We start from the raw sequence: 26,510 nt of genomic DNA on the forward strand, positions 1-26,510 counted from the left end.
AAAGCACCTGGATCACAGGTGTGTTTTCCAGCTGCTGGATCCAAGCTCCATTTAACCCAAGTGCAAGGCACTTGTCACAGGCACAGAGCTCATTTAACCCCACGGCAGGGCACAAACCTCTGCCAGCTAGAGACATAACCAGCAAAGAGGGGTCTGAGGACTAATCAACACAGAAGTTATACATTTGTGACCAATGGCTGCTGATACCTCTGGTAAAATGTACAAATAGCGTAAACTTTGATAACTGGGGAGCTTTTGGTGAGTTACCAGCAGCTTCTTGCTTCGCGCAAACCAAGTTAAAGTACAGAAACAGCGCCCTGCGGTGTGAGAATTGGCGCTGTGCGCCGCGGAGCCACCGACGGCCCGGGACATCCCCACGCTCCGCCCTCCCCTCAACGCCCCTGTCGCGACAAGCCAAACCCGGCCCGGCCAAACCCGACCCGACCCGACCCGGCCCGGCCCGGCCAAACCCGACCCGGCCCGGCCCGGCCCCGCCCCGCGCGCAGCCCTCACCCTCCCCCTCCTCCCACTTTCACTTTCGGTTCGCGGGGTTCCGCCCCCGGCCTGACTGACAGGCGGGAGCACCAATGGCTGCCCGGCGCGCGGGCGGTGCCGGCCAATGGCGGCGCGGAGCGGGCGCGCGGGGCGGGCCCGGCGCCATGGCGGAGCCGGCGCTGCTGCGGGAGTACGTGTCGGCACTGGCGGCCCGCGCGGTGCAGGGACAGCCCGCGGCCTGCGCCGACCCTGCGCTCAAGGCCCGGGCGCGGCGGCTGCTGGGCCCGGGGCGCCGCGGGGCCCTGGACGTGCGCGGCGTGGCCGAGCGCTGCCGGCGGGCGCGGGGCGGCCGCGCCCTGCGCGACCTGCTCAAGGCGCTGGAGCTGCTGGAGCTGCTCTGCGTCAACCTCCTCCTGTGCCCCTGGCGCCGGGAGATCCGCTCCCTCAAGGTACGGCACTGCCGCCCGCCCGGGGCTACAGGGCCGCTTCCCCGGGCCAGGGCTTGGCAGCGGCACCGCGAGGTGGGAGCGGGGCCAGGGGCACATCCATCCTGGGACAGGGAGCGGCGTCAGGGACACATCCAGCCTGGGACAGGGAGCGGGGTCAGGGACACATCCAGCCTGGGACAGGGAGCGGGGTCAGGGACACATCCAGCCTGGGACAGGGAGCGGGGCCAGGGACACATCCAGCCTGGGACAGGGAGCGGGGTCAGGGACACATCCAGCCTGGGACAGGGAGCGGCGTCAGGGACACATCCAGCCTGGGACAGGGAGCGGGGTCAGGGACACATCCAGCCTGGGACAGGGAGCGGGGCCAGGGACACATCCAGCCTGGGACAGGGAGCGGGGTCAGGGACACATGCAGCTCGGGACAGGGTGCCCAGCGCGGTGCAGGGCTGCTCTGAGGTGTTCATTGGCCTTCGCAGGCCTTGTCCTTGCTGAGGCCCTGAGTGCTGAGCAGCTCCGGGAGCTGGGAGCGGAGCTCCTCGTTGTGGTGAGACAGCAGGGAAGGTAAAAGCTACTCTGAAAGGCTTTGCCTTTCATCACACTAAGCTCTGACCAGAATCTGCCTATAAGCAGGGATGTTTTCAGCCGTGGCCATCTGCAGTGGCCTGGTGCCAAAGGCCAGGGGAGCCAGTGCCTCTCTGGTCCCTGAGCCCAGCTCAGAACCTGTAGCTGGTGGAGTGGGCAGGGACAGCCCCTTGGAAAGAGGAAATGCTGCTGGTTTTTGCAGCAGGGTGGTCACGGTTACCCCACTTCCCCAGCACACTGAGAACGTCTCATTGCCCAGGAGACACAGCCACAGTCGTCTTCACACATCCCAAATTTAAACAGACTCCCCAAATACCCAAATGCTGACTTATTGCCCTTGCTTTGACAACAAGTGCTGGTGAGGAAAAAAAAGCCATTTCTTTGATTCTTCCTGCACTTAGGTCTCACCTGTGGATTTTCCAGCAGTTGTAAATTCCTGTTCTTCTCATTCATCTCCCTAAAACAGGGCAAAACATAAGATAGCCAGGTCTACACTTCGTGGGTTCAGCTTTTCCTAACACAAGAATCCTAGGCTGCATTAAAATTAAACTTTGAAGACCACTGTGGGCAACCCAAAGTGTAAGACAGCCTGCTGCAGGCCTGAAATAACTCTATTGCAAGGCACAAGTTGGAGAACAACCAGTACCTTGTGCATGTACAGATTTGATTAAAAGCTACTGAAATACATGGAATAGTATTTCCCATGTCCTGCCTCTCACCTGCTCTGATGTCCCTGCAGTGCCTGCAGCTGCCCCACCTCCAGAAGGAACAGAAGGTGAGGAGTGCAGGGCACTGTTAACAGATTTATTTGAGAATTATATTGTGGCTATTCTGGGGGTTAGTTTTGTTCTCCTGAGCCTCCTGCTTGTGGCACCAATGCTCAGGGGTCAGCCTTGGTCTGGCCCAAGCTGGGCAGCCTGAAAACAAGGTACCCCACTCCTGGAAATCCTGACTGTGCATTCCCACCTCTGTTCTGTTCTGACTTGCCAGGAGTTGGTCATGCCCAGCTCAGAATAGTCTCTTCTGTCACAGGGTTTCAGACAAAACCAAAAACCACTTCCATGTTACAAACTAGGCCTTGTGCCTGGGGTAGCTCTAAAACCAAGCAAACTTTGAACAGTTTTTAAGTTGTTGCACAGCAGCAACATTTTATTGGTGTTTTGGAGACAGCTTGTGCAAAGAGAGGTGTTTGGACAATATTTCTGTTAGAATAGTTGTATAAAATTAGGTCCTCCGGGGGTTCCCTGGGTTCCCAGCCAGTCCGGGGAGTGATCCTCGGCTGACCGGTCCGCAGGGAGGGGTAGATGTAACCCGGAAAGCTCCACCAAATAAAGACGAGACGTCTCCCGAGCAGCTGGATCCGAGAAGTTTATTGCCAGGAGCAGCAACCTCCCGAAGGAGGAGCTGACTTCGGGAGCACAGCACTCGGGCGGGACCGAGAATATAAGGGCAGAGGGATAGGAGTGGCTAGGGCACAAACCAACCAATGGGTAAAGGGTAGAGGGGAGGAGACGGGATGGGGTGACATGTAATGAACCAATCGGGATACAGGAGAGGAGTGGCATTCTAACAGGGTCCAATGGGATTAACAGAAGAGAAGAACTTTCTAGAACTGGGGAGTGTGTTAAGCTTTGACAGACAGCCTCAACTGGGGAGGGAAACAGCATGTGATTGACAACTTTTGCTATATTGAAGTTGCCTCCCAAGGGAGGGCGGGGACCCCTCCCACAACTAGTCTCTCTTAAGAAAGCTGCTTTTAAAAAATTGCAGTTTAATTCAAGGGTAGTAAAGTTCACAGCATGAACCATGGAAAAAGAAAATGTTGCAGTTCGGAAATGGGATTCACAGTGAGTGCATCATGTCTTTTTCTTTAGGAAAAGACCTCAGTGATTCATTCTATAATCTCTGATTGCTTCAAAAGCTTAGGTTCAGTAGAACACAAAAAGGTTTATTTCTGAGTTTCTCTAGTTTGACTAAAATTATTTCCTTATTCTTTTCCTTTTCTTGAATACTGGTACTCTTAGCCAAGACCCCAGCAGTTTTAAACTGGCACAGCTTCACTGGAACTGATGTGCTGTAGCAAAGCTACGATGCTCGAGAGGCTGCCAAAACAGTGCTGTTAGAAAAGCCTCACTCACTGCAATTCAAAACTCAGACTTGTAGAACACGGCTTTTTTAAAGCTGTAAGCAAGTTTTGAAGTATTTTTGATCTTTAGGAAATCAGCGGTTTCACATCTCCCTGCACCCTTTCCCCCACTGTTCACCAGCTTTTCCATGTTGTGTTCTGTTCCAGACTTTCACTGGGAATTTTGTCTACTACATCCAGCCAGTGCTGCCAGAGGACATTGTGAAAGCAGTCCTGGAGAAAATAGGTTATGTTGCAACTACACCAACAGAGTTTTCACTTGTCAAAAAGAGAAACAATGAGGAGACAAAGCAGACTGCATTTGAGATATTCCTGGCAAGAATCGAGTGTGAAGCCATCCTTGAGATGACAAATGAAGAAACACATGGCAATTTGGAGAAGAGCCTGCAGCAGGGCACACAGACACATCGGCATCGAGGAGAGGAGGATGAGGAACATCAGACACCCCAGAGAGGAGACACTGAAAGCCTGGGAAATGAAGGGAGCAGTGAGACACCTTTGTACCTTGTCCCCCAACAGAAGCGTTCAGCTACCTGTGCTGCATCCTTTGAAGCTGCTGGGAATGCAAGGATCAAAGGGGACGTGGCTCAGTCAGCAGCTGCTGCATCCCCTGGCAGCCTCCAGGCGCATCTCCCGGGCAAGGGCTCAGACAGCGAGGACTTCCTGATCAAATACAGTGACATAGTCATAGCACAAACACCAATCTTCAGTGAGAGTCTCTCTCCAAAGGCTTTGGAAAAGGAGCCAAGAGCCAGGCTGAGTGAGGAGTGTGCCTTGGCAGGGGCTGCAGAGTTGGCTTCACGAGCCCTGGGGCCTGCGCCTCTGTCCCCGGGAGCCAGCGGCCCCCCAGCCTTTGCCATGTTTGCTGACAGCTCCTGTGACAGCAAAACCACCTTGGAGTTTGAAGCTCCAGGAGTCCCAGAAGGATCAATTGAAGCAGAAATTAATGATGCCATAAATTGCATAGACCCAGCCCCTGGTGATGAACCCTTTGAGCTGAAGTCTCTGCTCTACAGGGACTTTTCCTCTGCCCAAAACTGCTGCGTCCCCAGGGAAGAGGACGTTTGCAAGATGTCTTTAACCTTCACAGAACTACAAATGAAGGATGCTCAGGAAGAACTTATGTATCCAGTAGAGGAAAGTGGCCAGCCTGAGGCAGTGGCCTATGCAGAAGGAAGTGACAGGCACATTAAAGAATTGAATCACTCCCAAATAAAACATACATACCTGACTGATGCTGAGCTGCACAAGAGAGCGTCGTCACACCCTGAGCCACCTTCAGCTCTGTGCTGTACTGCTGGGCACACAGAGGATTCCACAGCTGGTTCTGACAGCCAGAGACTGTTCATGGATCCTGCTAAGGGACACCCAGCTTCTGAGTGCTTCAGGCATGTCAGAGAGCCCCCCAACCTCACTTACATCCCCCCCAAAAGCATTGATGTGCCGCCCTCACACGGGAGCAGGAGGAGCCTGGTGCAGCCTGCAGGTGACTCTGCTGGAGGCAGGGAAGGGAAGCTGGAGCACTGCAATTCCCAAGAGACTGACAGCCAGGAGCCTTATGTCATCATTGACAGAACCGAGCAGGCAGTGCTGTGCCATCACACCTGAGTCTGTAGTGCTTTATCTGTCATGACCTGGGGGGGATTGTCCTCTCACCTGTGGCCTTGATTCTGTTGTCAGGGAGATGATTAGCTTTGTCACAACAGTTCTAAAACCCAAACCGCATCACTGCTTTGGGACAGTAAATAGCAGGAGTTACACAAATTCCTAATGGTTCCTCTCAAAAGGAAACCTGAATGGTCACCTTTTTAAAGGGTAGGCAAACTTCTATAAATTTAAATCCATTTAATTCATCAGTCGGATTCCTTCTGTCTGTTCTTAATGCCAGACAAGTTTCTTCAGCTGGGCACATCCTACTTCTCTTTTTTCCCTTCACAGACCTATTCCTGGAATACTCTTCCAGTACAAGGTAAATTCTTCTAAACTGGAAGAAGTTTAGAAATGCCATACGGGACTGTGCTTCTCTTAACTCTCTGCATTCCTTTGAAGCTGTCTGAGCTAATCTTCCTCCTGACTTCAGTTGAAAACAGGTTTAGAAAGTTTGATAACATTCCCTTAGCTTTAAAGAGGGAAACAGCACTGTGCACACTTTGTTTTGTAGAGGGATTAACCTGTGTTATAGGTTTTATATCTTATCAATATACAACCATTTGTTACCGAAGTATTTTGTGGCCACCACCACAATTTCCATGAGAAGCCTTGAGCATTGTAACTGTTCACTGCCACCAGCAGGGAGAGGTCCAGCTATAGCTGCCATTTCCCTTGCCCCTGCTCCTGACACTTAATTCTGCACAGAATTTTTCTGCAGGCCAGTTGATCTCACTAAAATGAAGAGAAAAAAAGTCTCATTCTTCACCATTTTAATGGCAGGAGAAAAAATCTGCTCAGAAAAGCATCCCAGTAAGCAGCAGAGGCAGGATCAGGGATATCCTGCAGGTGGGAGTGCTGTGTGGAAAGCTCAGGAGTGTTGGATCAGCTGGAAGCTGGGGTCCCAGCACTGAAAGCCTGTGTCACACACAGCTCTGAATGAATTTAGGAAAGCACACTGCTGCTGTGCTTAGGCACAGTCTCCAGTGCTTCTTTATACAAATACCTCCAGAGGGTGTCAGAGGGTGGTGCCCAGCAGCAGGACAAGGAGCAGTTTTCCTAAACTAAAACACAAAAATATTTCATCCCAACAAGAGGAAGAATTTGTTTTCCTGGAGGGGGCAGAGCCCTGGAGCAGATGCCTGGGGAGGCTGTGGAGTCTTCCTTTCTGGGACATTCTAAAGCTACCTGGACATGCTCCTGTGTCACCTGCCTGGGCAGGGGGGTTGACTAGGTGACCTCCACAGGCCCCTTCCAACCCTAAAAATTCTGGGATTCTATGATACACTTGTTACCTAGAAAGACACTTTAATAATGCTTCAAGTAGCTTTTTCAGTAGCACTGAAATGCGTGCTGATTTGGGCTGGGGTAGAGTTAATTTTCTTCACAGTGGCTAATATGGAGCTCAGTTCTAAATGCCAAAAAATGCCTTTCATGTACAGTTAAAATATTATCTGAAACTAATTTTGTGTGAATTGTTCATAACTTACTTTCATCCCAGAAAAATTCAGAGGAGCACACATGGATTAGACTAGAAAAACCTCAGGAACTAAAATATAAAGATTTGCTTTTTGAAGAACTAATGGTTGAAATTCTGTCATCCCCTGATTCCAGCAATGTTAAGAGAAACAGAATTTGCCCAAGGTAACACCAGGGGACAGGACTGCCTTCAGCTCTGGGTGGGCTTGTGAGAAATGGGTGTTAGGAACAAAAAGTGTTCACAGGCTGTGTCCTGACAAGTAACAGTGGCATCCTTTGGGCTGTAAGATTCTCTGTACTAAACCATTAAGTGACATCCTCTGTGCTGTGCAAAATGTGTGCCCATAGTGAAATTAGAATTCAGAACAAGCTGCAGATGACTGAGCTTCAAACATACAGAACCATTTCCAAAGAAGTCGTTCTTTTGGACTCTTAGAGAAGAAGAAATTTTGAAAGTTTCAAGAATATCTGGTATCCCCCTACAAAGAAGCTGCAGTAAGCAACTGCACACAAAATCTTACTTTTAAGCTGGAATTCTAAAGATTTACAAGAGAGCAGGAGAATGGCATTCCTGGAATCACAAGCTTTAGTACTAGCTTAGTACTTCACTAGAAAATGCTCTCTCTGTGCAATTACTGTTATTAAGTTGCAGATTTAGAAAAGAAACAGCTGATCAGAATAACTGGACAGGAGCTGCAATTCCTGACTGGGAGCTCTTTCAGTGCAATGGGTTTTAGGCAAACCACAACCCTACAGAAGCAGCACCATCACATATTGTTGAAAAGCCACATAACTGTTTCTGTCCTGCACTAAGTGCCTGACAAATATCTGTATAAAGTGATCAAAGTGCTAATGAAGCCTTGCTTGTTCCAGCTAAACCAACCAAAACCAGTAGGGGAATAATAAATTCTGTACTTCTGTGATCATTCCCCTAAAATTACCCAGAAAATCAATGTGAGAGCAGTCTGAGTGCTGCAGGGAAAGGATTCCCTTGAAGGCAACACCCAGAGGGTAAAGCACAAGTGAAGGGCAACTCTGCATTTCTTTTGACAAGTTCAGGAATGAAACCCCACTGGTTTTCTCTACTCTCCAAGTACTTACAGGTCATAATAAACTGATTGTAACACAAACCCAAAACAAAACCTGTGTTTTTCTTTATAAAAAGAAGTAAAATCAAAGAATGCAAACCAGCTAAGAAATCAGTTAATTCTAGGAAGTTTTTAGAAACATTTGAAAAGAATAACAAACACAGTCAAACAAATACATGCACCCTGTATTTTCACTATTCCTCAGCTCAGAACAGGGCTGGGGTTCTCATGAACAAATAAAATAAGCTCTCTATAAAAAGCTAAAAAACCCTCATGGCCATTCTGCAGTCACTTACAAAAACTGTGGTTTTTTTTGTTTTTGTTTTTTTTTTTTTTTGCACTGAATTCAGTGGGACTACCAGTGCACAGTTCTCTTCAGAACTAAGCTATATCGTGATGTCCCGTAGAGCAGAAAGAACTTCTGAACTCAATGAAGGTGCAATTAATGTGGGCAGGATTAGAGCAAAACACCATTTCAAACTGGTAAGATCTGCTTAACAAAGCTACTTTAACTCGATGTACTTCATTTGCTGCCTCCAATAATAAAATAATGAACATCCCGCCTCTGGTATGAAATGTGTAAAGCCTGGGCAGGAAGGAGTCAATGCCTCAGGCATCTGATGGCCACTCAGGATGTGCCTGGAAAGGGGAACAAAGGAACAGAGGGTAGGGCAGCACCTTCCTGGAGCCAGATTCCTGCTCAGGTCCATGGTGCCCACACAGCACAGGAGCACGAGTGGGCAAGAGCCAGAGGGGCACTGAGACCACCCAAGGCCTCAGAATGCCCCTGACTCCTGCCGGGGAGGCTCCACCCAAGGGCTCTGCATGGGCCTCAGTGTTTGAGCTGACAAGAGGAATCATTTCCCTGGGGAGGGATACAGCTGTCCCCATGCTAAATGGAATATCTGCAAGCCTCTGAACCTTTTGTTTGGTGGGTACCACCCCAAGGGATCAAGACTGAACATTGATCTGCCCACGGACATCAAAATTCCAACAATCCAGCCTTGTTGCTGTGAGATCTCTCCACTACCTACTCTCACCCTTGCCTTCCATACTTTGTGCTATTTTGTGTCTGAATAGAAAAGAACCCAAAGAGCTGCACCCCTCCTTTCTACTGCAATTCAATTGTTTGGAAGTCACAGAATTACTGAGGTTGGAAAACCTTGGAGGACTTTGGGTGCAGCCTGTAAGGCAGCGCTGTGACCCAGCCCCAGCACTGCGTGCCACGCCCGGACTGCCCTGGAGCTGCAGGGTCGGCATGGCTGCAGTGCAGAGCGCGGCCCCTGCCCTGTGACCTCATGGCAGTGGCCTTGGCACAGCCACCCAGCCTGGCCAGAGGCTGAGCCTCAGCAGAGCCTTCCCATTCCTACCCAAGGGCCATCACCCCAGCTAGCTGAGGGTCAGCTCAGTGCCCTCCCTCCTCCAGACCATCAGAAAAGGTTAAACAGGGCTGTTCCCAGCATGGATCCCAGGGGATCCCATTCCCACTGCTCTGGGCCCAGCCATCAGCCAGGTCCCATCCCAGCCAAGCTGGGGCTGCAGCTTCTCCAGGAGATGCCATGGGAGAGGGCCTCAAAGGCTCTGCTGAATTCCAGGGAGACACATCCACAGCCTTTCCCTCACCCACCAGGAGGGACACGTGGCTGGGGAAGATGAGGTGGGCCAGGCAGGACCTGCCCCTCTGTTCTGGTTTGAAAGCAAAACCAGTGAGAGACTCTAAGTCAGAAATACAATTTATTGGGAAAAGGGAAAACAAAAGACAAAAATACACACAATGATACAAAAGGAAGACCACTGGCCAAGTCAGAATACAACCTGACACCCCTTTGGCCAGCGTGCTGGTAGCAATCCAAATTGGAGTGGCCACAGTCCTCTTGGAGTGCCAGATGTGGTTGTTGTGTCTTCTTGGAAACCTGTGGAAAGGCTGCCTTTCTGTCTAGAAATCCCTGGATTTATCCAGGTGGGAATGCCTAGCTTCTCCCCCTGGGCGGAGCATCTCACAATGGGCTGATGTTATTTTGAGTCACAAGGTGTGTTCTTAATCACCTGTTAAACAGAACTGGCTCCTGGAGAGTGTTATCTCTGAGTCATGAGGCGAGACATTGATGGGCTTATTAACAGGAGATAAGGAAAACTGTTCAGATGCAACTGCTACTGGATGGTAATAGGAAACATCTTGGTGCTCAGTCTTGGACACCCTCCTAAACCCAGACTGGTGGGGGCTGATCCCATGGTGATCCCACCCATGCCCTGTGCTCACACTCAGGGTGATCTGCTGGGCCCCAGGGCCAGGCTCACAGCTCTGTCATAAAGAAACCTCCCTCAAGCACACACTGGCCATTTGGTGGTGTTTCACCCCAAGGGGCTCATTCAGAGAAACCTGAGGTACCCTCCCTCAGAGGGATGTTGTAATAAACCATTTATTTCAAATAACAAAAACAGGGTTGTCTTTGGGGAAAAAAAAAAGAAGAAAGTAAAGTCACTTCTAGGAAGCAGCAGTGAAGTGGGAAATGAGGTAAACAGCCATATTTTAGTAAACAGCCATATTTTAGTTGAACACAACTGACACAGTAAAGCTGATGGAAAACCTAAAAACACAGAGGGAATTGGTTCACATTCTGTTCCTGATTGGTATCTGATCATTTCCACAGTGTTCTACAAAGCATAGTATAAAAACAATACCCATTATATTTAAATATTTTAAATACTAACTCAGACTTCAGTAGATGATTTCTGATACAACAGTCACAGGCTTCTATAAACAGCGTTGTCTGTTAGCTGGGTTCAGTATTTGGTCCCGGTTTTCTTCATACTTCTCTACCATTTTCTGCATGTCATGGTCAGCTCCAATAACCTTGGAGAGAAAATGAATACTGGCAATAACTGACACTATAAAACTTGGTTTCTTTTGAACAGAACAGAACAGGACTACCAGTGCAGCCAAACTGGGACACTCCTAGGGATCTGCCCAAGCTGCTTTCTGCTGGGAATTTGGCATTTCCTGAGAAGCTCCACAGCTGATCCTGCAAGCAATCCGAGTGAGCAGCCCCTCAAATTCCACTGCAGAGATGGCAGACCCCACTTTTGTGCTATACACCAAGAGCTACCATGTTTGTCTAAGGTTGTCCTTCCCCAAAGGTTATCAGAAAAGCAGATTTATTTACTTTTACCACTAAACAATGCTCCTATTATTTGGAAAGCACAATCCCCTACATGCCTGATTGGTTGTAATCAAAATAATACTCACAAGTACTGGGCAGGAAACTTCAAACAGTGCACGTTTAATAAGCCACTCTTCGTAGAGCTCATGAATAGCTTCTAAATATTCCTAGAAAAGAGGCATTAGAATAATACAAATGCCCAGGGATGACACACATTGCAATATTTATCCATTTGGGAAATAGTTAAGGGACACATATAAAAGCCTGTAACACATATCTTCCACTAACAAAAAATAAAAAGCGTAAGGTTTTTGAGAAAAATTAATTCCCAGTACAAAGTTTAACTCCAGGAAGACCTCAAAGACACAGCTTACAGGAGAACAGGGCTCTCAGCTCCTTTTAAGATCAAGCAACCATAATTCTCTCCCACAGGTAAAATGTGGTTCAAGATTTTACAGAGAAAACTACAACAAAGTAAGGACAAAAAGGGCAAGGCTGCAAAGAATAAGTATGGGAGGCACTTTCTGTGTCAGTACATTTCCCTAGAATTCCCAGTTCACTTTCTTGTAACTCAATTTCCTCTAAAAGCTCTTCTGCCTGTCATGAACTGGCTTTTTTCTTCATGGAGACCACTTCACGTTGCTCAATCATAACTGCTCCCCTCCTCTTCAGCAGAGCTGCAAAATACCACAAGGGCTCTTCAAATCCATTACAGGAGGATTTAGTCTCAAAATTTCACATGGCCCAAAATTTAGCTCTTTGCATAGATCTTCAACTGACAATTGCTTCTCCTGAGCCACCCACCCAGAGCTGCAGAGGGAACTGCATTCATGTCTGGTCAGGCTTCTTTAGAAGCCTTGTGGCATGAGGGGCCATGCTGTGAATTGGCACAGAAATGTTCCATCACCATCATCTGTTTTAAAGCAGATTCCCAAGCTCACAGTTTTCAGGGAGCTGCTCCCTTTCAGCCATAGCAGAGACACTTTTCATGTACAAACATCCTGGTGGGAGCAGACAGCAAAGTGCCCACGGAAACCTCAGCACCTGCAAGGCCAGGCACCTGTGCTTCACCTGGGTGCTTCTGCACCATTTCCTGGTACAAAGGCAATTGACTTTTACATCGTAGAGAAGATTACCAGTTGATTAATGCTGCACCTAAAGTCAGCTACAGTGCACTGATTACTACAGCAGAACGCCTGGGAGAGTCAGCATGCATGACAGATCATTTTTTAAAAATAAGTCAAAATTCAATATTCAGGGTTTAGTTTGCAGTGGAAACAGCTGCACTGTAGGAATATAAAAAGGTAAAAGACTTTAGAAAGTGTAGAAACATCTTAGAAAGTAGACAAAACCTCACAGAGGCAATAGAATTAGAGTCACTCACAAATTTAGCCTTTGAATTGAGACCTTAGAAAGGTCGAGATTTGTCAAAACCTGATGCAGATACTAAACCTGATTTTACACAGCATTGATAATGCTTTAAGTTAAAGTGATAGATCTTAAAGTAAACAAAAAAAGAAGTGCCTTTATATAGAAAGTTTATAACATTTTTTCCTAGGGTAAGAAATATATACAGTAGTGAAGCTATGTAACGCAAGGTAGTAAATAAGTGACGAGTCAAAGATGGTTTATTTAGGGTAGAAAAAGAGAGGGGGAATTGTAGGAATATAAAAAGGTAAAAGACTTTAGAAAGTGCAGAAAGGCCCCAGAAAGTAGACATAAAGCGGAGAAAGGCTGGGAAATTTCTAAACCTTTTCATGAGTAAGCTAGGAAGTTAAGAACCAAGTGAATACATTTATATTTATCACAAGGAACAAGAAAGAACAAGAACTTATTGATAGCTCAAGATGTGAAAAGTCCTAGATATATGCTTTGCAAAGATAGAAAAAGTTTCAATCTTAAGGAATGAATTATTGTGTATTGTTTGAGGTTCATAGAAGTCCTTTTGTTAATGTTAAACCCACGTGGGTCCTTTTCTAATTGGTTAATGACTTTACACCTTTTCTTTTATGCTATTGGTTCAAGGAATATGTAGAAAAAGGCTTTGCATGGGCTGTCATCTTGCCTCTGATCCGTGTTTGCACGGATGTTGTTATTTTCCTGTGTCTCTTGCTTTTTGCTTGTATGATACAGACAGATAACAAATCCTCAGTCTGCAGCCAGTCAGGGTCCTGTCCCGTTTGTGAGACACGGACCCATCCAGGAGACTGCACCACATTCTGGCAATACACTCAGGGTACAATTTTAGTATTTAGATTGGAATCGTTCCTTTTCAAAGCTCCTTGTAAGCACATATATCAGAGGAACTCCTTACCAAAGGAATGACTTTTTCCTCTTCCCTGCATCGTGTCTTTAGCCTCTCATAACAAACTTTAGGAGATGTCTGCAAATAAACTGCAGGAACAAAAATGTTAATAGCTATGTTCAAGGATCAGCTTTAAAAGCAAATAAGAAACTCACTTCACAAACTATAGAAGGGAAGGATCCTCGCTTGGGTACCAACACTGGACCTCCCCTTTGGCACTACCATGAACCACCCACAAACCCAAGCTGTCTAATGGTGGTCACTTTTATACTGAATAATGTGATTATTTATGAGCCAAGAAACAAGAATTTTTGGTTTAGAAATTTTTTTCTCCCAGAAAGGAAACCCACCACAAACACAGCCCTCCAGACACATCAAGATGTTACCTATCAAATCAACTGAAACATCAGTGTTGTTCTGGATCCAGTCAAACCATTCACTTAGGACAGCATAATCCACCTCTGGCATTTTTCCACTGAACAAACAAACACAAGAGGCATCACTCACTGAGCAGCATGCAGAGAGTGATCAACTCCAAACTCTCATTTTGCTCACCTGACCAGAATTCCTCCCCATTGAAAAAGAAGGCCAACATCATGCCCATGCAAATTGAAGGTCACATAAACCATTGTTTATAAAATAGAAAGACCAAATATTTTCCTTTTTTTTTTTTTCTTTAATTACTCAATGGTATTTATTGCTCAGGTTCTCTGTGTCAGCATCAGTTCAAATCTATCCCAGGGCATGTCACCAGAAGGGCTGGATTTATTGAGCAGCACCAAGAATTCTTTACAGAAGCCACAGTAAAAGGCAGCAAAAATATAATGTCAATGTGTCAATAAATTTACTCCCACTGTAAGAAATATTTGTGGAAAAAGTAGTGAAATATTCAATATGCTTAACTCTGAACTCAAGAGCACAGAATGTTGGAGACAAATGTCTCAAAGTAATCTCAGCAACAATAAAGTATCAGAGAACTAAAGTAAAAGGGAGTTACTGAGGACATGTTAAGAATCACATACTATGTTTTTATTAGTGTCTCAATTTTCACTTATTACCATGTTCCTGATTGTCAAATATTACTAATTTTACAGTATCCTCTCTTCAAAACTGGTGGCAGTAACACATACCCCATATTCTTTCCTAAACACTTCTGCAATAGAAAAAAATGTTAAGAAGATGGAGGTGGGAGGCTCCTGTGCCCTCTAGCTGAATGATTAACACCAGTTAGGCCATTTTAAATAGGACTGAAAAAAATATTCCACGGATTTCTAAACCAGTCCCCTGGCAACTTGCTTTGATCACTTGCAAAATTGAGCAAAAGTAATAAATATATTTCCCTAAGTATGGAAAAAAGCAAAATCCCTGTTTGTACCACATCCCCTTTTGATCTGCCATCCACAAGTGGGGTAACATTGGTCACTGCTGCTCCTCTTGATAGTCACATCAATTCTGGGTAGCAGGGATCTACATCAGCCAAACTGATTGAGCTACTTTTCTACAGGATAGATGGAGGAAACAGGAAGGCTGAAAGGAACTAGAAATAAGAAAAAGCTCCACTGTTCTTACCCTAAAAGACAAATACATCCAGGTCAATTCTGCACTGACCTGCCCTATGGACAGCACATCTTTGCTTTCCCTGGGTAATCCTGAGAGGACTCTGGCTCAAGATCCATAAAGATACAGGGTATATAAAAAGCACCAAATGGTGTTTACATTACCAAAGTTTGCTGGAATTTGACTGCTACCAAGTCAGGTTTTTACTGCCTAAGTCCAACATGAACAGAGTTTCTATCCTAACCAGTGATGGACTCAGAGGGACAGTGAACTGCAGTGCTTACCTACAGCACACTCTGCACACTCATGTGCACACACTTAAGACTCACCTAACACAGCCAGACTGACTCATTTTTTAATGTGTCACAAAACAGCTACTTTCATACATTCCTCAATTATTCCTTGTTTTAGCTATAATCCTTTTACACATCCTTTTCTTTTGGCTTGCTGTTGGTGCTATCAGTTGCCTTCTAGCTTGCTGTAACAAAACAGAGCAAATGCCTTTTTTTCAACATTTAAAAAGTACTGAAGCCACAAAACATCTTAGATGCCCTTAAAATTGTTGTTATTATTAACTCACAGTGTTGCCACAAACAGATTTAGCCTCATGACAACTAAGTCTTTGGGAAAAAGGCAGTTTGTCTAGAATGACAAAAGAAGCCAGTAACAAAAAAAGAGGACATTTCAGGCTGCTTGCACTGTGTGTGGACTGGGATGAGTAACTTCCAAAGGCTTTTCCGTGGCAGAGAGGTGCTCATGCAGCATGGATGACACCTTGTGGCACAAACTGGATTTGTCCCTCAAGGCCACTGAAAAACCCAGCAAAACCCATCTGTCACATACATTCCTCGACAGGAGGCCAGCATTCCAAACAAACAAAGCCCTGATTCCTGCACTATTTCAGTTACTTTGGGAAGGGCAAGTTACACCTAGGGCAGTTAGGTGTAACTCTTGTAATTGCTCCTTTCTTTACTCACAGCCTACCAAGGCTCACAATCTATTTTGATCTTATTAATCCTGATTCTGAGCAAGAGCACAGGACTTGAGATCCCGCTTGCAAGAAATGCCAATCCTGGATGCCAGGCTGGATAACACTGCCCCAGTTCTCTCCCTCCTACAGTCTTAGTCTATCTTTGTGGTTTTTTACCTGTCCAGCATGTGGTTGATTCAAGCAAGATTTGGGTATTCAGCTGGAGAGCAGATAACGTCAACAGATGGTGTCTAAATAATACTGAGTGCTAAATACTCAGGAGCACTGCTGAAGAAGATTTTCCAGAGTCCTACAGGAAATGGGAAGCACAGCCCATACCAAACACAGTGCCACTCCAACACAGAACTGGCAGATTTCACAGGCCCCTTAAATGCAGCACATTACCGAAGAAATTATAATTTGATTAGATATATATTTAAAATAATGAATCCAAGAAAGTAAAGCAGAAAACCATATCCCATACCTTCGATAGAGGTTTTCCACAAAAACGTGTTTTGCACTGTGAATCGACCGCTCCATCATCCTTATGGGGGAAATCTGCAACACAAAACCTGACTCTTGTCATTTTTCTCACTCATATGGCACATATGAAACACCATTTTCAAATCTTGTGAGAAACAAACTTACTGGGAGGGTGGGAACCACAAAGCAAACAAGGACTCCTGATCTTACTCTGATTTGTTATTCAGACACCAGTTCAAAGCCAAGTGCTCAGCATTCAGCTGAGCAGAAGAAGGTAACTCAGGGTACAAAAAGACAGCAATCCATTTGGGATCTGCAGGACAATGGGAATTATTGCTCCCCAAAGTGCTGCCACATCCCATGCATTGCTGGGTCACAGCACAGGGCTGACATCAGACACGGTCAAGAAAGGAAGCAGGACTTTTAAAAGAAGTAACTGCAGCTGACAGAGCCCTGGCCTCAGCCAGTCCTGCACGTGTTCCACCAGCACTTCATGCTGGAGCAGGGAGATCCTCTGACACTCCTGGGCCTTGCAGAGCAACTTCTCATCCAGGTTTCTGCACATTAACAAAGCAAAAATGGCTCCAACAAGGCTCAAATGACAAAAAAGCAAAGATTGAAACAGAGGGAAATCCTCAGGAATTCTTGAATGAACTTCTTCTCCAACAGAACAGGATTTCTATTGTCTTGGAAAAACACTTCTTCCAAAAACATAATGATTATGTGTGTCACTTTCATATTTGGCACTGCCAAAAGTCTGCCCCAACACAAACTCAGAAAACAGAACATAAGAACAATGAGTAAAATATAAGCATGGCATCTAAGACCAGGTCTTGTAATCAGGGAATGGAAGACAGCATAGAATGTAACAAAAGGTGTTTGAAGGAGAAAAGAATAGAGAAATCTTGATAAAAAGGTAGGATGTGAAATTTAATATTAAAAAAAAGAAAAAAAAATATGAGGAAAAAAAAAGGATGTCAACCCCTGAAAAATGAATAGAAAATGGTAGTGGAAGTATTTTGCATAAACAGAAGAAGCAATGGCTAATTTTGTACTAGGCAGCACGAAGCAGTACTATGAATTCTAACACGAGATTACTTGGTGTTTGCCAAAGATTTGAAATAATGAAATTACAGACAAGTCACTGACATAAAATGAGGAAGAGATTTGTACAAGCCTAGCCCTGGACGGTGTGCCCAAATAGCAGGATCAGTTTGGGGAAGTTGTGAGCAGGCAGGAAGCAGAGGTTTTACCCCCAGAGCACACGCTGAGCATATCAATGTCTGCACCACAGAAATTCCTACTCACTGCAGGAACAAAGAATGAATGCACACAGCATCCTAACTCTTGAACACAAGGTTAACAGGATTTAGCGCTCATAACCACATCTAATTACTCTGAAAATTAAAAGAAGTTTCCTTACCATGGGCCTAGTGTGCTGCTCCAGCATGGTCAGCTGGACATAGGTCTGCAGAGTTATCCCCCACCTGGATGCATCCTGGTACATTAAGCCCTGGGGTCAGAGATGGAAGCAGGACAGATGGACATTTGTTAGGACAAACAGCACAACAGGAAGTTGGGTATTTAGGAAGCTTTTTCCCTACAACAGCATGGCTCTAAGAAGTGCACTAAAACATCAGGTTCGACCAAAATGAAGTGATCATTTGCTCTCCACAATGGAGATGCAGAATTACAGCCCTGTCCCTACAGACACTGAGTGGGAGGCTGGCTGAAGTCAGCAGGAATTAGTTACTCTGCACATGGAACAGTCATAACAAAGTCATGAAAAAAACCCCATCTACTCCTCTATTTTTGTGCCCTGACAGACCCTCAGTACACCCAGTGCATCCAGAAATCATACAGGGTTCTAAGTTCGGTCTGGGCCTCAGAAAAGGTGTCCTTTAATGCAGGCAGCTGTTCTTCCCAAAGCATCCTCACAGCAGCTCTCAGGTAGCTGTTCCACTTTCTGATTGCTGCAATTCCACACACATAGAACTTACATACAACCTATCCTGCACAGCAGAAAAAGGATCTCACTCAAAATAAAACATCATTCAGTGTCTGTTGGCTGAGGTGACAAGTTTTAAGCCAGCAGCAAAGCTTCAGCCCACAGGTCTGACCTTCTGCTTTGCTCCCTGCCAAGATCAGACTTTCTCAGCACTCCAAAGGTGCTGTGGGATCCTGCAACACATGCCCCACCCCTTTACTAACAATCAGAAAGGCATTAGCAACTCCTAGGAGGGATAATTTACTGTTCCAGAGGGCCTGTGCCAACACTGATGGTATTTAACAGATGTCAGGGCAAATATGGCTTGGGGTGTGTCCACAATGCAGATTGCAGAGCCTTAGCACAGACCCCTGTCTCAGCCACACTGGGGTTTCTGCACAGTGGCTGAGCCCCAAGCACAGGGCTGACAGCAGGGACCACTTCCAGCACCCCAGCAAGGCCAGTGGGCAGCTGTAGCTGGGACCAAGGACATCCTGGGGGGAACAGTTCAAGAAGCCTTGGCCACCCAAAAGACAATGGAAGCCCTCAACTCCTCACTGGGCTGAATTTTCCTTACCTGCAGCAGCCACAGGATCACAGATTCATGCAGTGTTAAAGAGTTGGAATGGACCTTAAAGCCCCCCCAGTGCCACCCCTGCCATGGCAGGGACACCTTCCACTGTCCCAGGCTGCTCCAAGCCCCAATGTCCAACCTGGCCTTGGGCACTGCCAGGGATCCAGGGGCAGCCACAGCTGCTCTGGGCACCCTGTGCCAGGGCCTGCCCACCCTCCCAGGGAAGACTTTCTTCCATACATCCAACCTAAACTACCTTTCTTTAAATTTGTCCCCTTTCCCCCCCCCTGTCCTGGCACTGCAGTTCTTGAGGAATTGTCCCTCTCTGGGTTCCCTGCAGCCCCTCAGTCCCTGGAAGGAGCTGTGAGCTCTCCACACAACCTTCTCCTGTCCAGGCTGAGCAGCCCCAGCTCGCCCAGCCTGGCTCCACAGGGGAGGTGCTCCAGTCCCCTCAGCACCTCCATGGCCTCCTCTGGACTCACTCCAACAGTTCCATGTCTTTCTTATGTTGGGGGCACCAGAACTGTTCACAGAACTCCAGTCCAACAACATTAACTGACCAGATCCAGCTCTCACTCACCCCACCTCGAGTGACATCCTTCCCTTCTTTGTAACAGGCACAAGCACATTTAGAAACAACTGCCACAGTCAGGGCTTACCTTCCTGGGAATTGCTTTAACTCACCCTACCAGACACCCAGTCCTTGCCAAAACCACATTTTATGTGCAATGTTTCTATTACATGCATGTCTTAATCACAGCAGAAGCTCTTTTGCTTCGTGGAGCTTTAGTTTTTGCTGTGTGAGATTTGGATCACACCTTTTGTAGCAGTTTTGCTGGCTGATAAAAAGCCATCACACATGTCTTGCTAAAAGAACAGAACTGTAACTGCAGAAATAATTTCTGCCACTTACCAGGATATTATGACCTCGAACATTTCTCCACTTGGTCAAGGGTTCCTTCAAAACCTGGTTAAAAAGAATTACTCCATGTTAAACACATCTTAGATTCAAGATACTCAGTGTGACCGTACAAGTGTACAACTATTTTTAAGGAATACTTGTGCAGTAAATCAGAGTATTCAGGACTTGTATTGGAAAGCTCATCACACTCAAAAAACCAGCACTGAATTCTGTAACACAGAAGGTAATAATGAACACTGCTAAAAATAGAGACATAACAATATCCAAAGTCTTCTTAGCATTTTTAAACACTGGTAAGATTACTCATAAGCCTGGAGAGAATTTTTTTTTTTTGAGTCAAAATCAGTGCCACGAAAGGGAAAGCACAGCTTAGCAGATACTTAGCATTTCAATGACAAGCCCATCCCCTCACAAATTAACTTCTCTGGAAGTAATACTTGTCAGCAAAGGAAGAGGATCAGACTGCTACCACACTCGTTTTCATTTTATTTTTATGTTCTAACAAACAAAAATTTATTCAAATCTTTTACAAAATTAATCAGAAAAGCTTCTACCCTGAATAAGTAAAATCACAAGAGACCTGCCTGGTTCAAATAGGGTCCAAATCTGCAATAATACTATAGAGTCAGGCCGAAGAGAATCTCATCAGCCTGGGAACTTAAGTAGCTACTTAAAAATGCTGCACTGTATGCAAATTAAAGTCTGTTATCCTTTGGATTAACAGTTAATTACTTCATAAGGATAATTCCTGTCAAATTACCAAATAACACCTGGCAACCCAGCATTTCTATGAGGACTCCTAAAACTTATTGCCAAATGTGTTGCCAGGTCTGTTGGGGAAAGCATTAATATCTGTTGTACAAGAACAATTGCTCACTGAGGTTTGACCTTGATTTTGTTTAAAATGCAGCAAGCCTGCCCTTCCCCTAACCTGGTTCTAAACAACACAAAATCAAATACCAGATGAGTCTAAGAAATCTCCTGAAACAGTTCTAACAGATTTTCTTTTTTAAAAAAGCCATCTATTCACTGGGATCTCTGTTACATGGCATAGGTATTTTTACATAATAATTCTTTACTTTGCTTTTACCAGACTCATCTGAGATTCAGTGACATGAAATGGCAAACAGGCAAGTCCAAACATGCCCATGCTCTGTAGGTTGCTGTTATTTTATAAAGGCACAAACACTGATTCACAGGTTTTACTGGTATTTTGGCATCCAGTACATACTACATGTGATCTACATTTCTCTGCTGCAATTTGACTTTAAAAAGTTGGGGTGGTGCCCCAGCAAGCCCCAGCAAGCCCCTGGCTCAGCCCCTGCTGCTCCCTCCTCATGCACACAAGGTCATGTTGGATCAAAGACAAGCAGCTGCTCAGTGAGGGAAATAAGGACAAAGAAATGTGCGTCCAGTACCTCAATGCTGGTAGTTTGTGCAAAATAATCCAGGCATGTTGTTTTTCCACTGGCAATGTTGCCCTCAATACAGATCTGGTGAAAAACAGAGTCACTTTGAGACCCACACTGTGGCAGAGCAGTGACAGCGTGTTACAAATGCCCCCTGCCCGTTGCAATGCCAGCTTCCTACACTGGGAAGAGATTATTTCATGGGGATCCGTTTGGATGTTGTGACTCTCCCAGACCACGACTTTTTCCCTCCCTGCAACTCCCACAGCCAGCCCCTGTCCTGCTTCCAGCTTCCTTCCCCTTCCCAGGACCCCAAGGGTTCCAGAGGGTCACCTGCTGCTCCTCACTCTCCACAACCCACCTCAGAGACCTGACTCTCAACTGCAAATAAGTGCCAGCTGAAGTAATAACTTCAGCATCCATTATATAGATAGCTTAAACCTTAAGAGGGATCACATTTTTATTTTCTGAAATCTAAACAACTAAAATAAACTAAGAGATTTTTTTTCAACTGCCTTAAAATGATTTATAGCCCGGGGGGATTATATAAGGCAATGGCAAGGCTACACATGCAACACTGAACCCAAACTGCCACCTGTCCTGACACAAGGCCTCACAATTTTTGCACAGATGTCCCCCAATTTTACTACATTTTTCAGAACTAGACCAGCGTAGCCTTGCACAGAGCATCACCCAGTGACAGACCCACCACTACACAGTGACACATCTATCTACAGCCTATGGTTGCCAATACACACACACTCAATTTATAATGGAATTACAATGAAAGACACTGTACTTTTTTACTTTGTTTACTGAACAAAATGCAAATACTTACAATTCTCTTTCTAGCATCTTTTTTTATCAGATGCTTATCTAGAATGGAAATAAACAACAGTTAAAATCAAAGCGGTCTCATAACCTAGTTACACTGAGTCTTTTACTGTGAGACCCTCCAGGCCAGTTTTAGGTTCCCTTGACTATTTTCTAAATTATCAGCCGTCAAGATTTTCTAATTATTGGGTCATGTGACAAACACATTGTGGCACCGACTGACACAGATTTCGCTACAGTTCTCCACTGTCCCTGACACTGACAAGAGTCCGAGGGTGAGTGCTCACACTGTCTCCAGGTTTTTGCTACATCTGCTGCTCCTCAGTGGGTTTGCACAGGGGAAAAATTAATTTTAGAAAGACCAGTTGGAGCAGCACCCACGGGCCTCAGAGGCCCGGCGGGATAAGGGTGAGGATTACAGAGCAGCTCCTAAACGAGCACCTCACACTTCAAAAGAGCAGTAAAAACCCCATCCAAGCCAAGCTGAGCTTACAAGACCAAGCATGGCAGGAAGGCAGGGACGGGCTCGGCAGTCACCCCCGGTCAGAGCTCCAGTCTGACCCCGCTCCTGCTGCTCCAAAGCCGCTCCAGACTCTGACCTCTCTGCTGCTCCCCCGGAGCCGCGCCCGGGTCTGACCCCGCTCCGGCTCCCCCGAAGCCGCTCCAGCGCATCCTGAGGGCCCGCAGGAAGCCAAAGCCGGGCCCAGGGGCGCCCGGCCCAGCCCGGCCCAGCCCGGCCCGCGGTTCCGCCCCGTACTTACGGTCGGCAGCGGCGCGAGGCCCGCCCGCTGAGGGGCCCGGCACGGCACTGCCCGCGCCCCGCCGGCCCCACGCCCAGGCCGCGCCCCGCCGCCACATAGCCCATCCCCGCTGCCTCCCGGACCGCACCGGACCGGCTCCGCCCCGCCCCGGCCCTTCCGCCGCCGAGCCATCACTTCCTCCGCCCCGGCGCTCTGAGGCGGGGCTGGTTTGGCGCCGGCGATGGCCTCGGGATCACCTGTGGGATCAGCCCCGGCATCGTCCCGGGGTCCCGGTCCCGCCGCGCACCGCCCGGGCCGTTCGGCCGCCATGGCGCTGCTGGAAGTGGACCGGGCCTTTCCCCGCTCGGCGCGGGGCGTGCTGAAGATCGCCCGCACGGTACGGCCGGGGGCGGCCCGGGACCCGCGGGCAAGGCCCGGGCCGGCGCTGATCCCCGTCCCCTCCTGTCCCGCAGGTGGTGGCGCTGACCGTCCTCATCTGCTTCGTGGCCTCGGGCGCGCACGAGGCCTGCACGGCGCTGGCCGGCATGGAGACGGTGATCACCGTCCTGTTCCTGCTGCTCTACCTGCTGAAGCTCGACGTGCGGATGCGGTGCCTCTTCTGGCCGCTGGCTGTGAGTACCCGTGGGCTCCGAGTGCCGGGGTGCTCTGGCTGTGAGTACTGATGGCTGTGAGTACCCGTGTCCCCGGCCGTGAGTATTGATGGACTCTGGGTACCCATATCCCCCGGCCGTGAGTATCAATGTCCCCTAACTGTGGGTTCTCCTGTCTCCTGGCTGTGGGTACCACTGTCCCCGGTGTCCCGTAGCTGTAGGTTCTCCTGTCCCCTGGCTGTGAGTCATGCTGTCCCTTGGCTGTTGTGGCCGCTGGCTGTGAGCACCAGCAGGCCTGTGACCAGGAGGGATCACCTGTCCCAGGGGACATTGTCAGAGGCTCAGTGATTGTTTCTGTACAGGTAAGGCAAGCCCCAGTTGTGTGGAGGTTGAGGCAGTTTTTCCTAAGGGAGCATTCTGTTCCATCAGTTCCTGGATGGCTGCTGGATCTGATAACAGCCCCTCCCAGCACAGGCACCGTTTGTCTCGCTGTGTAACATCTTCACATCACAAATTAGTCACACATTTTCACTCAAATACTAACAAGTTCTCCTCTTACCTCTCTTTTGTACATGTATTTGCTGCTTCAGTGTATCAGATGTAGCCAAGCCGCAAAAATTTGATGCAAAAACAACAGAAGAATGGTAAAACAAGGAACTTTTACTATAAACGCTCTTTTTGCAATCAGACCACTGGGTGTCAGTGTCCTCTCACACAGATATTGCTGTAGCTCTGTTTTCATGGCAGTCGAGCTGTTTTTAACTCCCTTCTCTGCTGGAAGCTCTCCACACACCTTCAGGCCTATATTTCAGAATAAATATTTTGCTTCCACTGGCTGTTTCAGGATATTTTCAACTCGGTGATTGCAGCGTTGTTCCTCCTCGTTGTGGGCTTGTTTGCAATAATAGTCAAGACCAACAAGGGGACATTGGCTGGAGGAGTAAGTAGGAACATCGTTAATGAATTTCAGTTCTTAGAGTGCTGCGATTTGACCCTCTTAGTACGCTCACATTGTGGTAGGGCCATGCAAACAACTGTCTTGGAAGAGCACTCTCAGCAGTAGCAAACAAGATACATTCAGAGCATCTCACTAAAAGAAAATAATCCTCACATTTCTAGTAATCTAAAGATGTTACAAGACTTAGGAATTACTGCAGAGAAGTACTGAAACACAGAAAATTTCTAGAGTTTTTAAGTAACCTACGTTTGCTACCATAGCTTGAAATCCTAGGTGGGAGAATCCCTAGCTCTTTTAGGACTACCCAGTTTGGTTACTACTTGAGAAAAAATGCCAACTGTCCTAAAAAGAGCTGAAACTTTTTAACAGACATGCTGGTACCTCCCTCCTGGCATGTACACTGTTTTTTCTTATGCAACCTGAGGAATTATGTCAGTTAAAAAGGGGTTTTGTTCATACTATGATTATAAGAATTTTGTGTTCTTAAGATGAAATCAGTTTAATAGTTTAAGTAACTGGTATTTTTAATTCAAATGGCAATTAATGTAATTAACCTTAATAAACAATAAGGAGGGGAAGAAAACCCCTCAGTTTTGAAAGTCTCTAGAAGTACAAGATAAGCTGAAATGTGACAAGCAACCAAAAGAAACCTAAAACCTGCCACAGAGCTCTTTCAAACTCAGGACATGATGAAGGGGAAAGCTGATGGCTTCACTGGCAATGACATTCTAAGCAAAAAGGAGACTTTCTGATAGAGTGACTGTGCTGGAATAGAATTTATATTCTCAGTTGTGAAGTTCACAGAAATTAAAGGTGGGAGCAGGAGACTGAGCAGGTAGCTGGGAACACAAGTTTGGGTGGAACATGTGACATCTTGAGTGTTGGGAGAGACAGAATCACCCCCAGCCTGTTCTCCTGAGGCACAGACTGCCTGAGCTGTGCTCTCCCAAGAGCTCTCCTGAAAATAACTCCCCTGATCAGATAATTCAGTGCTTGCATAAAAAACCCAAGTGTGCATGTGAGATGGAGCTGAAGGGCAGGAGCTGAGTGAGTTAACTCAGTGGCTTCTCTGCAAACACATTTTTCCAGTTAGCTGCCTGAGGTTGTCTTATTTTTAAATAATTTAGTACATTTTCTTCAATTTGGAATATGTTTCCCATTCAGAGCTTCAGAGGAAAAGAGCATTTTCCTGCTGGGCTTGTTTCTAGGAATACTGAGTTTTCCCCTTGACTTTTCTCAGGGCCGGTCCCATTAATTAAGCAACCCTTAAAGGGACAGAAGGGCTTTCATTTAAGATAAAAGCATTGTCTGGCATAATGCAGCATTAGCTTAGCTTTCAAGGAGAGCACCACACTACCTCCAAGGCCTGACCCAAACATCAAACAGAGCAGGCTGAAAGGCCGATGGGATGTAAATGTGGGTGTTACTTAATTTATCAGCTATTTCAAATCACATACATTTTCATGGCCAGAACCAAGTTAGGAAGATGTGTTTACTGATGAGTCACTACAGTAAAAGTTTGAGACTGATTGGGGGAACTAATTTTATGGTAATTTTTATAGGTGTTGGGTCTCATATTGCTTGTTCTCTGCATTGCCAACGTGGTTCTTCTTTGGAAGAAGATTAGCCTTGATAAAGCAAGAGGAAGGAGTGCTCCTGCCAATAAGAATTACATGTCAGTGGAAGAATGAGTTCTCCATTCTGTTTTCCCACTCTCTTTTAAAGCATTTGTATTTTCACATGCACACTTTTGAATTTCCTGTGCACTGATGTTTCTGCAAGTATCATTCATAAGGTTTTGTAGTTTTCCAAATGCACTTTCAGCGTTGCAAGTTCACCAGTTAAAGTTTCAGAGAAAATTGTCGTGTTTTTCTAAACTTACTTATGTTTTTACTGGTATGAAAATTATTTTCATGGTTGTCTTCTTTCTCTAATAAAAAGAAAATACAAACGGGCTTAAGTGCATTATTTAATCTTATTTATTTACTAAGTGTAAAAAAGTACATTAGAGTAAATGGACATGTTAAAGTAAAAATGTAATGACCCAGTAGCCATCCTTCGGAAAGATTTTCTTGTGCCATGCGAATTTCATGTTAAAGTGCTCACCGAGGCA

The 26,510-nt window shown here is 46.4% G+C and overlaps 3 protein-coding genes across 6 annotated transcripts; 2 read left to right on the top strand and 1 right to left on the bottom strand.

The window, feature by feature from the left end:
- The first annotated feature begins 659 nt into the window (after positions 1-659).
- Positions 660-8,446, top strand: LOC128793744 (uncharacterized). Its single transcript, XM_053953159.1, has 3 exons — positions 660-944; positions 2,266-2,301; positions 3,820-8,446. The coding sequence occupies exons 1-3, from the start codon at positions 660-662 to the stop codon at positions 5,278-5,280; spliced, it is 1,782 nt and encodes a 593-aa protein (XP_053809134.1). The 3' UTR covers positions 5,281-8,446.
- Positions 8,447-9,607: 1,161 nt separating this feature from the next.
- Positions 9,608-22,994, bottom strand: TK2 (thymidine kinase 2). Of its 3 annotated transcripts, XM_053953281.1 has the most exons (11): positions 22,850-22,994; positions 22,093-22,130; positions 21,264-21,338; positions 19,837-19,890; positions 17,786-17,875; positions 16,364-16,437; positions 13,739-13,827; positions 13,362-13,441; positions 11,134-11,214; positions 10,599-10,740; positions 9,608-9,799 (listed from the first exon to the last, which is right to left on the bottom strand). In XM_053953281.1, the coding sequence occupies exons 1-10, from the start codon at positions 22,944-22,946 to the stop codon at positions 10,642-10,644; spliced, it is 777 nt and encodes a 258-aa protein (XP_053809256.1). In that variant the 5' UTR covers positions 22,947-22,994; the 3' UTR covers positions 9,608-9,799; positions 10,599-10,641. The 3 variants fall into 3 exon arrangements, with proteins under 3 accessions (XP_053809256.1, XP_053809255.1, XP_053809257.1); XM_053953280.1 differs by having other exon boundaries at positions 9,608-10,740; XM_053953282.1 differs by lacking the exon at positions 22,850-22,994 and adding an exon at positions 22,688-22,834 and having other exon boundaries at positions 9,608-10,740.
- CKLF (chemokine like factor) lies at positions 22,912-26,352 on the top strand. Of its 2 annotated transcripts, XM_053953285.1 has the most exons (4): positions 22,912-23,225; positions 23,302-23,460; positions 24,284-24,379; positions 25,960-26,352. In XM_053953285.1, exons 1-4 carry the CDS (start codon positions 23,070-23,072, stop codon positions 26,086-26,088), a joined length of 540 nt encoding a protein of 179 aa, XP_053809260.1. In that variant the 5' UTR covers positions 22,912-23,069; the 3' UTR covers positions 26,089-26,352. The 2 variants fall into 2 exon arrangements, with proteins under 2 accessions (XP_053809260.1, XP_053809261.1); XM_053953286.1 differs by lacking the exon at positions 24,284-24,379.
- The last annotated feature ends 158 nt before the right edge of the window (positions 26,353-26,510 follow it).

The sequence above is a fragment of the Vidua chalybeata genome, chromosome 11 (genome assembly GCF_026979565.1).
Source record: "Vidua chalybeata isolate OUT-0048 chromosome 11, bVidCha1 merged haplotype, whole genome shotgun sequence".
NCBI lineage: Eukaryota > Metazoa > Chordata > Aves > Passeriformes > Viduidae > Vidua > Vidua chalybeata.

Excerpts from the sequence above, each read along its gene's own strand:
- LOC128793744 (XM_053953159.1), top strand. The coding sequence starts at position 660 with ATGGCGGAGCCGGCGCTGCTGCGGGAGTACGTGTCGGCACTGGCGGCC. Across the intron at positions 945-2,265 it reads GGGAGATCCGCTCCCTCAAG|TGCCTGCAGCTGCCCCACCT; the intron begins GTACGGCACTGC and ends ATGTCCCTGCAG. Across the intron at positions 2,302-3,819 it reads ACCTCCAGAAGGAACAGAAG|ACTTTCACTGGGAATTTTGT; the intron begins GTGAGGAGTGCA and ends GTTCTGTTCCAG.
- TK2 (XM_053953281.1), bottom strand. The coding sequence starts at position 22,946 with ATGTGGCGGCGGGGCGCGGCCTGGGCGTGGGGCCGGCGGGGCGCGGGC. Across the intron at positions 16,438-17,785 it reads AGCAGCACACTAGGCCCATG|ATTTCCCCCATAAGGATGAT; the intron begins GTAAGGAAACTT and ends TTTGTGTTGCAG. Across the intron at positions 11,215-13,361 it reads AGGAAAAAGTCATTCCTTTG|GAATATTTAGAAGCTATTCA; the intron begins GTAAGGAGTTCC and ends CCTCTTTTCTAG.
- CKLF (XM_053953285.1), top strand. The coding sequence starts at position 23,070 with ATGGCCTCGGGATCACCTGTGGGATCAGCCCCGGCATCGTCCCGGGGT. Across the intron at positions 23,226-23,301 it reads TGCTGAAGATCGCCCGCACG|GTGGTGGCGCTGACCGTCCT; the intron begins GTACGGCCGGGG and ends CCTGTCCCGCAG. Across the intron at positions 24,380-25,959 it reads AGGGGACATTGGCTGGAGGA|GTGTTGGGTCTCATATTGCT; the intron begins GTAAGTAGGAAC and ends TAATTTTTATAG.